The sequence below is a fragment of the Thermobia domestica genome, chromosome 5 (genome assembly GCF_964235325.1).
Source record: "Thermobia domestica chromosome 5, izTheDome1.hap1.1, whole genome shotgun sequence".
NCBI classification, from domain to species: Eukaryota; Metazoa; Arthropoda; class Insecta; order Zygentoma; family Lepismatidae; genus Thermobia; species Thermobia domestica.
Genome location: NC_137458.1, coordinates 221,510,857 through 221,528,000, shown reverse-complemented (window position 1 = coordinate 221,528,000; position 17,144 = coordinate 221,510,857). Strand labels below are relative to the sequence as shown.

General features: G+C 35.9%; 1 protein-coding gene across 1 annotated transcript in view; it reads left to right on the top strand.

The window, feature by feature from the left end:
* The window catches only part of LOC145684774 (trypsin-like), a 90,627-nt gene extending 74,255 nt beyond the window's left edge, over nucleotides 1-16,372 (top strand). Inside the window, exons 6-7 of the mRNA XM_081757145.1 lie at nucleotides 13,031-13,094; nucleotides 16,027-16,372. Of these exons, the coding sequence (XP_081613271.1) occupies nucleotides 13,031-13,094; nucleotides 16,027-16,235 (273 nt within the window). The 3' untranslated portion in view covers nucleotides 16,236-16,372. The remainder of the gene's footprint in view (nucleotides 1-13,030; nucleotides 13,095-16,026) is intronic.
* Nucleotides 16,373-17,144: the final 772 nt, after the last annotated feature.

The window sequence follows — 17,144 nt, the reverse complement described above, 5'->3', positions numbered from 1 at the left end:
ATACAGCAAAGCAGTTCGTTTTGTATTGTTTTTGACGTGCCTTTAAACACGGATGACTGGCTTACGTGGTTTTTCAAATCTTTATCCAGCTCTGCACTGAAATCAAGTAATTCTCGAAAGACACCTTTATTTGAAGAGTCCTCAGACTCATCATGCCCCCTTAATGCAAGTTCTAAAGCTCCGCAGAAACGAATGCAGTTTATAATCAAATTCAAAATGTATTTGTTTTTATTTATTTGTTCATTATGCTTAACTATGGACTGATGATAATGACAATCCAGCCGAGCTTGGATATTTGTCTTCCCTAACAAAGACAAACTTAGTACATTGTTCAGATGTACTGCTGACTTTTCATGCTCTTTTAATTTTATCCCAAATATGCACTAAGTCTGTGACGCCTGATTTTGTGCAGCTTGCGCCCCCCCAAACAACATACACGGAAAACAGAATAAAGCATTGGCTACATCACAACCACAAATCCAACTGTTTTTGAAATATATGTTCATGTTAAATTGACGCAATATTTCCTTATTACGGATCACTTGCTTAACAGACAATTCTAAATTAGGCATTGGCCTTCCTAAAATTTTAACACTTAGTTTGTCGTCATATGATAGGGATGAAAACGGAATTTTCAGTAAATTACTTACCGCATTCATCGTAATGTATTGTCCTGGTTTCACGGAAAGCACTTATAAATAGGAAGAAAGAAGAAAACAGTACTACACTTAAATACACAGCGTCAAAACTTCGCAAAAATATATAATTCGCTAGTTATATACACACACTACATTCAACACCCAAACACTCAGGCGCAATGTGTTTTTTTTTTTTTTTTTTTTTGTATTACCGGGGAAAAACCATACCTGCGTTGACAACACAATAACGAAAAAAACAAACTCCAAAACGATTTTTTGGGAGGGTCAAATCCAGATGGTACATATTGATATGTAATAAGTAGCTAGTTTGGAAACACTGCAATAAAAACAGTAAATTAGGAATCACGTGTTGGAATTCTAGGCGACTGTAGCTCCGAAACAAAGCCCCCTTTCCTAGAGCATCAAAACAAGACAAAAAAAACCTCCAGCTTCGAGCTACCTTCAACCGTGGCAAAAATGCTAGTTATTTCTCCGTACTTTCCTCCTGTTCTCCAACTAAGGAGCATGCGCACAAACCATTTTTAGAACAGTAGGGAGAGCAACGTAGAATTTGGCACGAACAGAGTAGAAAGATATGTACTACTAGCGCGCGAACCAGCATCTCGTGAGCAATAATCACGTTGCAAGTAAAGTACTGTGCGTAAAATGTAGAAATGTATTTAGTAATAGGCAAATTATATTATTTATATTATTTTGTTGTATTATTTGTGGTAGTGCCATGGCACATTGGCTCCCCTCCAGCGACCGCCGCTGCATTAACAATATAATTATTATCAATGCTACTACTACTACTACTACTACTACTTATTATTATTATTATTATTATTATTATTACTATTATTATTATTATTACTTTTACTATGGATCCGTATAGTAAAACTGCAAGCTTATTTTAATTAAAATAGTGTTAGGAACATTTAAAAATTCCATTGGCAAATTTTGAACTTACACCAAAAAGTATTTTCGTTACTAGAACGTTGTCTTAGAACACTCGGCCACGATGGCCGACAGCAGTTTGCCTTAATTTCAACCATATGTAGGTCATGACTCTTGATGTCCTATCTTTATTGGCTAATAAGGTCAGACGATATCTGAAATTCTTGGAATCTCCTCCACGCCAAGGTCTAAGGGGTCGTTAGTTACGCCTCGGGGCCCGTTCCATACACAACAAATTAAATAAGGGGACCATATTAACAAATCTGACAATAATATACTAATATATATTATTTCTAGTGCCCTAATAATAGACTCTTTTTACGGGAATGGGCCCACTACTCATTATTGTTTTATTTACTTTTAGTGTGCTATTCTGCAGTAGTTTGTGGATATACTAGTGTTATTCGGATCATGCAGTAGTTTGTCATGAATAGCTAAGATGTTGAGCGTTTTGTATAATAGTATTGCTCTTTGTTTGGTTTCGTTTTACAGATTTCATCAGTGTTGGCGTGGGTCAATGGAAACTTCACCCGCCGCTACCCACTCTGACCCATGGTCCACTACCCAACTTGGCTCTCTCTGACCCAGTACCCACCTTGACCCACTCCGACAAACCATCCACCATGAACTAGCGCACGCTAAGCATATATGAATATATGGTGTGAAGCACTGTATTTTCTGTTTATTTGAGTGTAGTTGATTTTGAGTTTAACGTACGTTTCAGCCGATAACGGAGCTAAACCATTCCGTAAACGTCGCGAACACTTAGTGGAGCACTTGCGGGTAAACGTCGATCGTCAATATAGAGAAGAGTCGTAGGAGGGCCGCTAGTGTCCCAGTGCAGGCAGGGTTTCGTCGAGTCGAAGCAGATATCTCGCGTCGTGGTATTGAAGTTACCACTGCGTCTCTGCGAGGACTTCCCTTTCGTAGGTGCTCCCTCGATTCGTCGCGGAGAATCGCGAAGGGACCAACACTTACTATCGCCAGTAATGTGCATGAGATTATTATTATATATTATTTTTTCCTGACAAATTGTTCCAAAAGTGAGATAAAGGGGTCAGGAATAATCAATGCCTCAACATCATGAAGTGAAAAATCTTGAGTGCGATAATTGTATGAATTTTAATGGCAACTGTCGTCGATCATTAGGAAGTGAGTGTGGGAGAACTATGAAATAAAGTAAATAGACACTAGTCATTTTGTTATAAAATTACATGGCGAACGCATTTTATTTTATCCCAAACACTTATCCTCTCATATATACAGCTAAAAGAACACTCTGTTTGACCAAATTATAACGATCTCAAAGATTAATCCCTTTACAAGCCACGTCTGCTTCATCGCCACCGTGGCGAAGTGGGAAAAAGCCCGCATAGTAATCATAAGGTTGGTGGTTCGAACCTCCTCCGGTGTACTTTTCTGTTACTATCCTTAGTGTTTTTAGACACACCTTAATGTAATCAAGTTAGACATAGAGGCGATTTAAAACATTTTCAGGGAGCAATTTTGTGGTTCATTTGCGTTTTACCGCGTCCGAAGATGCTGTCTGCAATGCCATGAGCAGAGAGGATGCCTTGAAACATCAGATTCCAATCAACATAAGTATCTGTCCAATGCCGTGCCATGAAAAATCAGGGCCGGAGGCGGGAGCATATGGCAGCGCCTCCGTACATGTGAGATGTCAATTTAAAGTTGACTTCTCTGGACTATTCATTCTGCAGAATACTTTACTATTTTATCATGACTGAAATCAGAAAGTTTCAGCATTATTACACTGGAATCGTAAAAGTGTGTAATTACTGAATTCACTACAGCTCCATTATTTCATTCTCCCAGAATAGTGCTGTCTTAGAGTTGTGGCTTAAACGTTAGTTTCATAAAGCTGGCGACGCGAGATCGATTCCGAGTGTGGCAATTCAGTAACTTTTGCGTTCTACAAAACTGATACTTCTGATGTATAATAACATGAAAAATATTCAATTTATCTGAGTCTAAGTGTTGAGACAAATTTCTTTACAAGTCAAACGCCAATAACATAAAATTACGTCATATGCATCAACCTTCGTAACTGTCTGGCAAGTAACGTGTTTGGACAAGAATTGATGAACACATAAGGGGTAAACACGTCCTTAATGTTGTAGTGTGGGCCAAAACTGAGTTCCAAGGAATTGTTCCTAGATGTACACAAATTGCTAATAGTGATCGAATTTAAAATAGGGATCGCTAGTCACGAGAATGATCATATTTCAGATGTCACCTCACCTTTCTACCTAGAAGAAGGGCGAAACAAAATGCATTACTGTTATCAGCTAGCAAAGCTTTATATTCTAGTTCTTGTTGTTGTAAAATGATAATTTTATCTGTAAATCGATAAACGTAATGATATTATTGCGTTCATGTGTAAACCTAAGAAATCTCTGACATACTCTATATTTTTTTATTCTTATGAATGCCTTCGACTATGTTACTTTTTCTTTCCGTCTCTGGTAATAATAATAATAATAATAATAATAATAATAATAATAATCAAGGACTAACATAATTACAATACCAATTACATAAACATTATCTTCCCATTCATAAAAAATGCTAGTTACCACAACAGGATTTGAAGCGAAGTAGAGTTTCCTGCCTTCACAATTTCTTTAAACAAATCGCCTCAACCGGAGTATTGTTCGCCCTGGCACCTCATGTCCTTTCGACGTATTCCAAACACTACAGGGACACGAACATCGAAATACTGAGGATAGTTAAAATTCCGAACTTGCTCTTCAGAGGAATTCCAATCCCATGTGGATTGCGCCTCGTGATGAGCAGCCTCATGATCATGTGGCCTCAATTTGGCAGAAATTTCTCATATGAACATAAGAAAATAAACTAGTAGTTATGAAACATAAACATAGAACTGTCTATTTCTACACGTGTTGATGCAATTTAAGGAAAGTGAAAATAATTTCTATCATCGTTTCTTCTTTGGAAATTAGAAGTTGTGTAAAAGACGAAATGTAATGTAAATCGGGATAATACGTGCAACCGACTACCACCGCCGTAACTTAGATTTTTCAGAGGGGAGCAAGCATTAATAAGCTTATTTGCGCCCACTAGAAAAAGTTGTTCTTCTGATTCTTGTGTCCCCTTTTCAAACTTTCTCTTAATCTTTATGGGTCTCCCGGAGCCTGTGGGCCCTCCCGCACGACAAAGATAGCGAATTCCGTTACTCCCTGGGCCCATTCCATATATGACAAAATTATTAATGGGACAATATTAATAAATCTCGAAGCCGAACGAGTAAATAATATTTCTAGAGCCCCTAATAGGAGACATTTTTTACTGAAATAGGTCCAAGACTCATTTTTGTTCTATTTACCTTTTGTGTGGTGTTTTGGTTATGTAATGCATCAACTCTAATTGATGATTCATTTCTAAATCCATGTTTGTATGATATATGGAGTAAGAAAATTTTGTCTGAAAATGGGGCCCTCGAACGGCGGGAGCTTCTGTAGGGGGCAGTTTACCCCTGCCCCCACAAATTATGACTCTGCCAATAGCGTAGCCTCAACTTGAAGAACGTTTCGTGATATTTTGCTCATTGAGGAACATCTATAAAACTTGTTTTTGAGTTCAACAAAGAAATCTCGAGTAAGTCATTAAGACACACACAAATTGCTTATATTTTCTTAATTTTTTTTGTTTATATTTGTTTGTTTTGATGTATTTGAGTACATGGGCGGTGGTTAGCCGGGCAAGAGGGAGCAGTTGCCCGGCCCTTTTTTGAAATGACGCCCAAATTTATATAATTTCATTTGGAAATGTAAACAGGGTGTCCATACAATTTGGAGAAAAGATCTCTGACTTTTCCCTGACTTTCCTTGACGAAAATTCCAGATTTCTCTGACCCTCTGAATAACTTAAAAATATAGAAAAAAGAAGAAAAGCCCTGCCTCCACATTCCCCATAGTTGGCCTTGTTCTCTTCCGCTTCTGTTTTCTTTCTTTTTTTCAATTTTCTTTCCAAATGAATGTAAATTTACAAATATGTGCATTAGCCGATTCTGATTAGGCCTACACATTACACAAAATGTAAAGTTACAAACGAAAGTGTGTAATATACAGAGTACTTAAGATATGAAACAATGCACATTATATGCTTACACATTATAATACCAATTACACAGCGTTATAATATTGCCTATAGTAATAAACAGTTTATACATGGTTTTTACTGATTACTAAAAAATAAAAACACACACACATTATGTAATACATACTTTTGCTTGTGCAGTTGTTAAATGCAACCCATTTAGAAATTTGTTTTCATACTTTCTCATGTAGTTTTCTTGTCATTGATCTGTATATCCTTCTTGTCTTCGCAGTTTAATTTTCTTCTCTTCTTCCTCCAGCCTTTTGAGTTGCTGCTGAAACTTCCGTTTCTTTCTCCTCTTCTTGTTTCAGCATTTATTTTCCAAATACACCTGATATTGTCTCATTGAACTTCTCACTGAATTTATCATACTTCTTGTAATTATTAATCCTCATGATTCACCTATTCTCATCACAGAATCGTATATGATCATCTTTCCTTCTTTGGAAATTAGAAGTTGTGTAAAAGACGAAATGTAATGTAAATCGGGACAATCCCTGCAACCGATGACCACCGCCGTAATTTAGATTATCTTCTGGGAGAGGCCTTTTGCGTGGTAGACCCTGGTTCAATTCCCGGCGGGAGCTCATGTGGTTAGGATTTCACGTTAATTAGTAGGTCCACGTATCATATAGCCTCGCTGCTGAACGGAAGTTAAACTCAAAATCAACTCAACTGTTTTCTGAGGGGCACAATCATTAATAATCATATTTGGGCCTTAAAAAGCTGATTTCTAATTATTGGGCCCTCTCTCTCCAACTTTTTAAATCTTTATGGCCCCACCGCAGCTTGTGGACCTTCCCGCACGGCAAGGTCTGCGGTTTCGTTAGTTACTCCTTGGGCCCATTCCATACATGGCAAGATTATTAAGGGGACAATATTGATATATTTCAAAGCCTTACGAATAAATATTTCTCAAATGTGTACAAGAGTCATTTCTGTTCTATTTACCTTTTGTGTGCTGTTTTGTTTATGAAATATAGCGACCTTATTTGATGATTTATTTTTGATTTCGTGTATATAACTTGTTTTTCAGTTAAACAAGAAAATCTCGAGTAAGCCATTAAGACACTCACACAAGTTGCTTATATTTTCTTATTTATATTTTTTATATTTGTGTTTAATTGGAGTATCTTTTTTATATTTTTTGCATGAAATGATTGTAAGTAGGTATTCGTTAGGGTGGAAACTTAAATGGCGCGGTGGGTGAGTGTTTAGCGTATTGAACTTCAATTTGGTGGACACGGGTTCGAGTACCGGCCAGACTGTAGATTTTTCAAGTTTTCTTGTTTCAATTGCAATTTCAATGCATACTCAGTGTGATAAGCAAGATGTTCTCACTTCCAGAAAGAAGAAGATGTTGGAATGAGGAGAATTGGAGAAGGTCTCTCAATGGATTCAATCATTTACAAAGTTATTTCCAGCAGTTGTTCTAGATTGGATATTTTCAGCTACTTTCACGTACTTTCTGATTCATATGTGATCAGTGTTTTCATTTCCTTGATTATACAGTATATAATGAAAAAAATACATTATATACGCAGCAATATTGAGATTACCTAATGATGTTCATTGGACAACACGCTTTGAAGCAGAGATATTGATCTTGGAATGGAGAGCTATTTTGTTAATGACCTTCTTTAACGTGACCCCTCATAAACACCGGGATTAGGGCTACCAACTGTTGTCAGTACCGAGAAAACTTGCGTGTAAGATGTTTTGCATTTGGCTAGGAGTTCTCACAACTGCAAATTACCTGTACCGCAAGTAATGGAATTAGAGCGGTTAGGGGAGAATTACTTTTGTGGCTGGCTGTACATAAAGCGGAGAAAAGGGTGAGTCGTGGTAAAGGCCAATTTCTGGCTATCAATGGATTTATATAAAAATGGATGCCTGTTATCTACACGATATTTCCCGTCAATTGTCGTTTAGATTATGCTGAGATCATTTCCGGTTCTCCCTGTAGAGCGTCCAGAATTGCCCATAACTCCAACCTTTGGAAAGCTGAAGTAGGTGCGTAAGAAACGGATTTTCGTGGAAAGCGCCAACATGATGCAAAATTCTTAATAATGTTTTCTTCTGCAGATAAAGGCACATAAAATAACAAAATAGCAAGACCACAGGTTGAAGTGTTACATCATGAGAGTAATTTGGTTAAAAAAGCGTGTTTGTCAACCTGTATTTCACTATCAATATTCGTTTTTGGAGTTGTAGTAACAACAGAGCGGACACCCAGAACAACACCAAAAGTTGCTAAACTGTAGTCTGGTATGTCTACTTTAACATACTAGAGACTCAGATTATTCTTGAAGTCCGCTATATATAAAACGAAACGTTGCACTTGAAATCGCATGTATGATATGAATTCACAGTAAAGCACAAAAAAATCGATTACGCAACCAATAAACTACCAAAAAAAAATGTGATGACTCTCGTTTTAAATGTCGTCCTGAAGAATGCGTGATCGTATTCTGTATCGTCAGTTCAGTCATCATCCACATTACCCTGGGTAACTTCAACTTAATCCTCCTAAGATGCTAGGCCATGGAATAAGGTCGGGTCATGCCTGATACCGCAAGACCGATGGTACATGAGCACAGCAGCCTATCACCCTGGCACCGGCCTTAGACGTTGAGTACGATAAGCCAAACAGTCTCATATGGGAACAAAAATGTGTTTTCGAATCCGCCAATTCCAGAATAAAAAGGGATTGAAGTCCCTGGTACATATGCCTAATATCCAGATTCCATTATTGGGGACTATGTGCAAATTGTTTGTGCGTTTTGCAACATATTTAGGTATCCAGTCATACTTGACACCTAACACGACGAGTACATTACACTAAGGATGCATGCTCTTCTTCACAAAGAAAACGAACCCCACACATCACTAAGCAAGAAAGGTTCAGATCACGAGCGCAACAAAATTACATGGGCTCCAATGGATGCGGTAGATTTTTTGAACTTTCCTGTATTGTCCGAAGAGATGCTGCGTAAACTAAGTATCAACGTTTTCCAACTCAAAAAAAAACATAAAAGCTATACTAGGGAGCATGTGGAAACCGCATTCGCCCATGAATTATTTCTTAATCAGCAAAAGGATTATGTCAGTCGTGTTAAAATCCAGCCTATAAACATGGCTTTCCGCACCTAAACTCTCTGAATAAGTACGATGTTGCTGATATACTGGAATCGTACTCCCCGCGTAAGGCCGGTCCCAGGGTAATAGGCTGATCTGCTCACGTACCATCGGTCTTGCGGTATCACGCACGACCCAACCTTATTCCATGGCCCAGCATCTTAGGACGATTACGTTGAAGATGCCCAGGGTAATGTGAATGATGACTGAACTGACGATGCAGAATACGATCAAGCATTCTTCAGGACGACATTTAACACAAAAGTCTTCACATATTTTCTTTTGATAGGTTGTTGTTTGCATAATTGTTTTTTTTTGTGCTTTACTGTGGATTCATATCATACATGCGATTTCAAGTGCAACGTTTCGTTTTATATATAGCGGACTTCAAGAATAATCTGAGTCTCTAGTATGTTAAAGTAGACATACCAGACTACAGTTTAGCAACTTTTGGTGTTGTTCTGGGTGTCCGCTCTGTTGTTACTACAACTCCAAAAACGAATATTGATAGTGAAATACAGGTTGACAAACACGCTTTTTTAACCAAATTACTTTCATGATGTAACACTTCAACCTGTGGTCTTGCTATTTTGTTATTTTATGTGGCTTTATCTGCAGAAGAAAACATTATTAAGAATTTTGCCATCATTTTGGCGCTTTCCACGGAAATCCGTTTCTCACGCATCTACGTCGGCTTTTCTAAGGTTGGAGTTAGGGGTAATTTCCGGATACTCTGCAGGGAGAACCGGAAATGATCTCAACATAATCTAAACGACCTTTGACGCGGAATATCGCGTAGATAACAGGTATCAATTTTCATAAAACTCCATTGATAGGCAGAAATCGACCCTTATCATGACCCATTCTTTGTAAAATAGAGCAAATAGAAATGAGAACGTCCCCCCTAAATATAATGAAACGATAGTGAAATATATCAATTTGGTCTAGGAATTAATTCGTGCGGTTGGTACGCACACATTGAAGCTGTAGTACAAACACAAAATACATAAATACCTTAAGAAAAATATTGTCCATCGCTAGTCACCACTTTCGCCCATCTGTCAGGCAATGTACGGATTCCGTGGCGAAAGAAGTCCTCATCCTTGGAAGCGATCCAGTCAGAGACCCATATTTCGATATCTTCTGAAGAAGTAAACCGCTGTCCAATCAAATCGTTGTTCATGCAATCGAACAAGTAGTAGTCCGAAGGAGCAACGTCTGGTGAATACGGCGGGTGGGGTAAAACTTCCCACATTTTCTAAATAGGTTTTGACCGGTTTTGCGACATCTGGGCGAGCGTTATCATGTTGAACAATAAGTTTATAATGTTTGTTCTCCCATTCTGGTCGTGTTCTGGCCAGAGCTTGCTTCAAACGCATTAATTGTCGTCGATAACGTTCTCCATTCATAGTTTCACCCGGTTGCAGCAGCTCATAGTACACCACACCTTTCATATCCCACCATATGCACAGCATAACCTTTGCACAGTGAATATCTCGTTTTGGTTGTGATGGACCTGGTTCACCTGGTTTCACCCAGGCCTTTTTTCGTTTAGGGTTCTCGTAATGGATCCACTTCTCATCACCCGTAATATTTCGAAGCAGAAACCCCTTTCTGGTCTGTCGTTGAAGCAGCAATTCGCAAATGTTTTTTCGTCTTTCAACGTCTCTGTCTTTCAATTCATGTGGAACCCAATGTGACATCTTTTGAATCATTCCCATGGCTTTCAAGCGTTTGGAGACTGTTGTTTGATCAACGCCTAATGCTGCTGCAAGTTGTTCCTGCGTTTGACACGAATCCTGCTCGAGCAATGCTGTCAATTCTTTGTCTTGAAATTTTTTTGGATGTCCAGCTCGCTCTTGGTCTGCCAAGCCGAAATCACCACTTCTAAACCGTGCAAACCACTTCTGACACGTTCGCTCAGCTAGAACATGGTCACCATACACTTCCACCAAAATACGATGACTTTCAGTCGCACTTTTCTGCATGTTAAAGTAATGCAGCAGGACACCCCGCAAAAACACATTTTATCAGGCACAAATTGCGCCATGTTCACTTAACTACAAACTGGTGTTGTTGACGCTTTAATCCACTGCCCTATACTACGAATGATACGCGATGACAGGGGTTTGCAACACATGTGTGGATACACGGAACTGTGGGACGCTCCGTTCGTTGCGCCATCTCTTGTCCACCCGCACGAATTAATTCCTAGACCAAATATATATATATATATATATATATATATATATATATATATATATATATATAGTGCGAAAAAAGCTTTTATTTTAAAAATCATTTATTCTTAAGATGAGAGATGGTGTTGGAAAAGGAAGAAAATCATCGGAAGAAACACATTGTTAGTCACAGAAGATATGCTTCTTAATTACCAGAAAACATTGCAATGTGGCAGGCTACTTGCCAGAATAACAATGTTAACGACAGATTCCAAATTTGCTTCAATTGATATTCTGGTGATAGAACTGTATCTGTAATGATCATTGTGCCACCCTGAGATCTTTTCTCAATATATAGGATACATTTCATCACAGTAACTCATTTGTTGTTAAATACGCGTAAATATCTTTAACATTATTATGACAGACTAATGTTTGTGTTCAATGATAACATCAATTGTATGTTTGGAATTCATTATAACAACAATCCTTATAATAATCCACGTCTTATGTTATCCTCTGGAGTTCCTACTTCTATAGTCAGTAACAGAAGACCTTACCTGTAATTTATGAATACTGATTTGGCGTTAGTAAGATCACAAATATTTTAGATATTTAGTTTTACACCGGAATGCAAATGACTGACAGATACCTCTTATTGCACAAGAAAGATTCAAACAAAATGCACTGAATGGAAGATGTACAAAATGATATAATCAAACAAACAATTAAAAGAAAACTGAAAACAGACAGAAAAATTTAAATGAACATATAACGAAAATATTACAAAATGAATAGTAATAATCTAAAACAACAATAGTACATAAAAGCAGGCTATTCCCTTACTCAATATCGTATATACAATTTATTTAATCTATACCAGAAGATACTAAAAAGTAGATATTTGGAAAGGGTGCGTGCTAGTTTCTGTGTAATAGCTTGAAACGTTTGTGACATATACCATAGTTTCCAAGTTAGGACACTTGAAACCTAAATTGATATATATTAAACTCGGGAAAGGCTAATTGCCACTCTGACCCCAAATATTTCCCTGCATAATATCCTAGATTTTCCTATGAATTATTTATCATTACAAGTAAATTCAAATTTATTCAATTTATCATTATCCTGTAAGTAGTACTCCGATAGTCACCAGGCTTTTACAACAATAGTTTCGTTGCAAAATAATTATATGTTCTTGTTTTAATGGACAATAAATAGTAAATAGGGAATATTTCACAGAGTCGATATAATTCATATATCAAGTACGTTTGATACATATATAATCACTGTTGGTCTATGGAGTTCGACGATATAGCTCGATTTATGTACAATGAGAATAATAATTTCCTTGATGTGAAAAAAAATATTGCTACTGAATGTATTCGGAAACTTGTGCTTGACGGATCTGAAAATACAAATCATTAATGCAAATCTGTAGTCATATTTCTTCGAAATCATATTCTGGGATTTCAACAGATCATTGAAGCAGGAAAATCTCTAACTGCACCAAAATGTGTTTTTGAAGTTTCGGAGTAACTTGGGAGCATAATCCATAGTTATATTAGACATAGGTCAAAATCTAACATAATTTATTTAGATTTCGTGTTTCCCTAGTGATGGAAAGTAATTTGAAACATGATTTTTATTTATATTTTTGAAAGTTTTAAATTATATTCCAATAGAAAAATGACTATATATAAGTTTATTAATTTAAATTAATAATTATTTTTACAAGGACTTGCCCTGCCACACGTCTTTACAAATTCATGTATGCTTATTATAGATGTAATAAATACTAAATCTATATCTTATTTGGCCAAATATTGCCTTTGTTTCCGTCAAATGTACTAAAACATTATACAACCGATGGCAAAAATCTGCTCCTTAAAAGAGAAGTGGTTGCACAAATTATTAATATCTTAAAACACTGTACATATACTGTAGAAATATTTCTGAAATGAACATATTTTACAGGGTGATAGTGGAGGACCACTAATGATGCAAATACCAGGGAAAAGGAAACAATATGAAATTATAGGTAAGCAGAGAACGATGTACCTTTTTCTAATACATCTGATATATTGTACTCTATTTTTGTCCTCTTTTCAGTTAATTTATTCAATTTAAAGGTGTTTGTCAATGCTACGTACTGTACTTTTTAAGTATCAGAACCATTATCACTATACAAAAAGGAACTGATTATATGCATTTATTTTGTTATTCAAAAATATCTTTTGGTACATCAGTAAATGGATGTGGACACCTATCATATTTCTACTTGGTTATCTTCTACGTAAACATATTTTCAAATACAATCTTTAAATAATGTTAAATATGAATAATATTCACTTATTTCATCTCATTAAAATAACTTTTCTCACGTTTCAAATGGTCATCTCCATTTCTCTCTTAGCTAAATCGTTATATTTTCTACCAATTATATTACAATATTATGCGTACCTTAAAGAAAATTAGTATCAGCTGAAACAGAAAGATTTGAATACGTTTAAGAATACGGCACGTATCTGATCAGCTGAAATCTTGTGTATGCGTAATGATAGAGCTTTTGGTAACTAAGTTTCCGAGCATGACTCATAATTCATTTTTTGTGAGCAATTATAAACATACACAATCTAATACGAAATCACAAGTGGAACATATTACCTGCAATGAGAATTTATTTTCGATTCATTACATTAATAGTGGGATAGAGTAGTGTCCTTTCTCCATTCTACAATGCTGCAGCTACATTGCCTTTCTAAACACAAATTCTTTGTTAATCATATAAATATTACGTAACATTATGATTTTTAGTTGTGAGATAAGCTAGTAAATACTATGAGTTCAGTGCGCAAGGAAATTAAGTTCATTTTTGGTCATTTCAAAAATATTTCTTCTTAAGATGTCCATCTGAAACTCATTCCATAGCTTAAAAGATTGAAGTTTACTTACTCTAAATATCCATTGTGATTAAGAAAATAATATGTACTTTCCCATTTACTTCAGTGTACAGTGCAAACGTTACGCAATATTCACTCCAACTTGGGTAATTGAACTGTTATTTCTTCTTCTCTAAACAACAAATATATCCTTTAAAACAGACACATATTTTTATAGAAGATATTGAGGTTCATTAACACCTGAAAACAATATCTACTATTGCAGAAAAATCAACACTGATATTATCTTTGCTCCCACCAAAAGAGAAAGAAATTACATTTAAATATCTACCTAGTGGAGAAATCTCATCTAGGTCAAGTTAGTACTTACAGGTAGGTCACAATATCCCAAACTATTTTAATGTCTTTTTTGAAGTGCCGCAGCCAATTAAAATAGATATCATAGATTTGGAGTTAAACAACATTACATTTCATTTTCCATAGTTTATAATTAGTAATATCTTGGACCGAGTCCTCTTTCCATTCCATGCTTTCTATTCGCAATTCATAAGACGATTGACAATTACAAAGAAAATAAAATTTACGTCAGAGGTACAAATTATTATATAATACATATATTTTCCTCAACGTCTGAGAGAAACAGCAATACGTACTGATTTACCAACTGGCTGTTTTAGCTTGAAGGTCAATTACTTTCTTTAACGATTGAAGGGGGACTAAATGCAGAAGAGCTTATTCTGTACACCAGGTTTACTTGTGTTAGTCTACTGTGATCAGTAAAAATAACGAAAGGCACTATAATAGAAGAAACAAATCCTCATATTGTCATTTAATAAACAGATTATATTAATGCACATAGTAAAGGAGTAAATTTTGCCAATAGCACTGCCTCGTATTTAGTATTTTATGGATACAACTTACTACATTATCATTAAACACACAAACTCATAAACTAATATACAATGTGTTTGAAAAAGAATGGCCTGATTTTGGACGATAACAATTACTGAATATGAGACGTGCCGGCAAGGAAATGAGTATCATTTAAAAGAAAGTAGTCTAGGGTTTCAGAAAATCGCCGTTAGATGTCAATCAATGCATCTGCTCAGTTTAGAGTCAGTCAAAAGTAAGATGGGTGTCCGCTCAATAGAAGTTTTTTTTTTTTCTGTGGTTTGCAAAGACTGAGTCAGTGATTTCGTTCCAGCGTGCTTTCTGTCGGCATTTTAGAATTGATCCTAATGTACCCAAAAACATTAGTAGTTGGTATCGCCACTTTGAAGAAACGAGTGCAAAAGTAAGAGTCCAGATCTCCCTGCACTTCCGATGAAATGCAAAAAAAAGAAATGAAATCTTTGAGTTTAACGTCCCACGCTTAGGCTAAAGGAGACAGTGATGATGAGTAATGAATGAAATGGTGAAATGAAGAAAGTAGGAGGAAACGGAAGAACCCCGAGAAAATCCACGCACACGGTGTTTGTCCACCACAAAATTCACTTCGCGGGGGCTATGATCGAACCCGGGACCCCAAGCACCAGAGGTGAACGCTCTACCACTGAGCCACCGCGGCCCCACTCCGATGAAATGGAGCTAATTAATTATCGTCTAGATGTCTTTTCGGGGTGCTGCGAATGGACACATAGAACACTTGAAACATCATAGATAAAACGTGAAATTTTTGTGAGTATTTTTCAAACTATCCCGTTTTTGTAGTATCTTTCTTTTATCAATACCTATGGACTTCTAAAATGAGGTTATTGTTTTTGAAACGCTGTATGTATCATATTGGTTATTAAAACTCACAACATAAATAGTTACATTTAATTTGGAACACATTTTTAAGCATAAGATCTGATTAATCATTATTTTTTAAAATAAATCATTTCCCATGAGAAAAATCATGTTTCAATGTGTAGCATAAAGAACTGAAAATATAAGGTATTTTTTTATTTAGTCCACCTTGATTATTTATTTTACAATTTCACTTCTCATCAAGGTACAAACATGTCAATGCAAAACATAAAATGACAATTGTGCCAGTTCCACTGCTATTACTTATTACATTATTTACAGGAATCATTTCTTTTGGATTTGGATGTGCAAAACCTAATAATCCAGGTGTATACACAAGAGTTGCAAATTATCTAGAATGGATACAAAGTAATATTGGTGATTCCCGAGTATGTTCAAAAATTCAAGATAAACCTACGAATTTAAGACATGATTATGAAGGACAGGCAATCATCTTTAGACGAAAGAAAGAAACGAAGTACAATGTTTAACTACTCTGTAAATATTTTAAATTTTTTACATAAATAAATGTGTTTGCTTTATAATATAAATCCTTACATTAACCAAGACAGATGACTTATTTTAATGTGTTAAAACAAATTGTGAAAACATGTCATTTCTCATTTAACCACGCATTTAATTGTGAAACTTGAAAATAAAGTAATTGCGAAGAATAAGTACAAGGATGTAATTAATTACACTTCACCTCAAATATAAACAAAAAGTATTTTCTTAAATGGTAATTATTTTTGTTTCTGTTTCATATTTCTATGCATTACTTACAATTAGTTTTCTTCAATACTACTTTCACTTAAAGGATCAAAAGTAGGCTACTAACACTACTAACACTAGTGTTGTCAATATTTCTGTTCTATTGCTTCAGCTTTCTGCGTTGTTCTATCAACACACTAAAAGGATTTTTTCCGTATCGATTGTCTTGCAGTGTTAAAAATCCTAGTTTTCACATGTTTTACTCGTACCCTGAGAAAAAATGAATGTCGCTCACGTAAAATCTTAGGTTACATGTGTAAATCCTGTAGTTTTTGGACTTAATGTACACTAAACGTATCCCTGATAAAGTACATTTTATAAATAGTTTCCGAATAAACGTACTTTTCGCACAAACGAAATAACTGTATGTACGCGGTTAAGATCTCACATACAGATGGACGTATGTAACTTATAGCTAACGTACACAACATACGTATACGTACGTAATGTACGGAAGACTGTTAAATGTCAGACATCCTGCAATGACATGGTGTAACAACTAAACGAGAAAGAGGGCAGTACGTATGTAGCGTAAGGATAACGTAAGCTAAGTATTGATTTCTGTAGTAAACATAAAGATACCGTATATTTCTCCAATATACCGATGTCTGGATAACGGATTTTTCTCA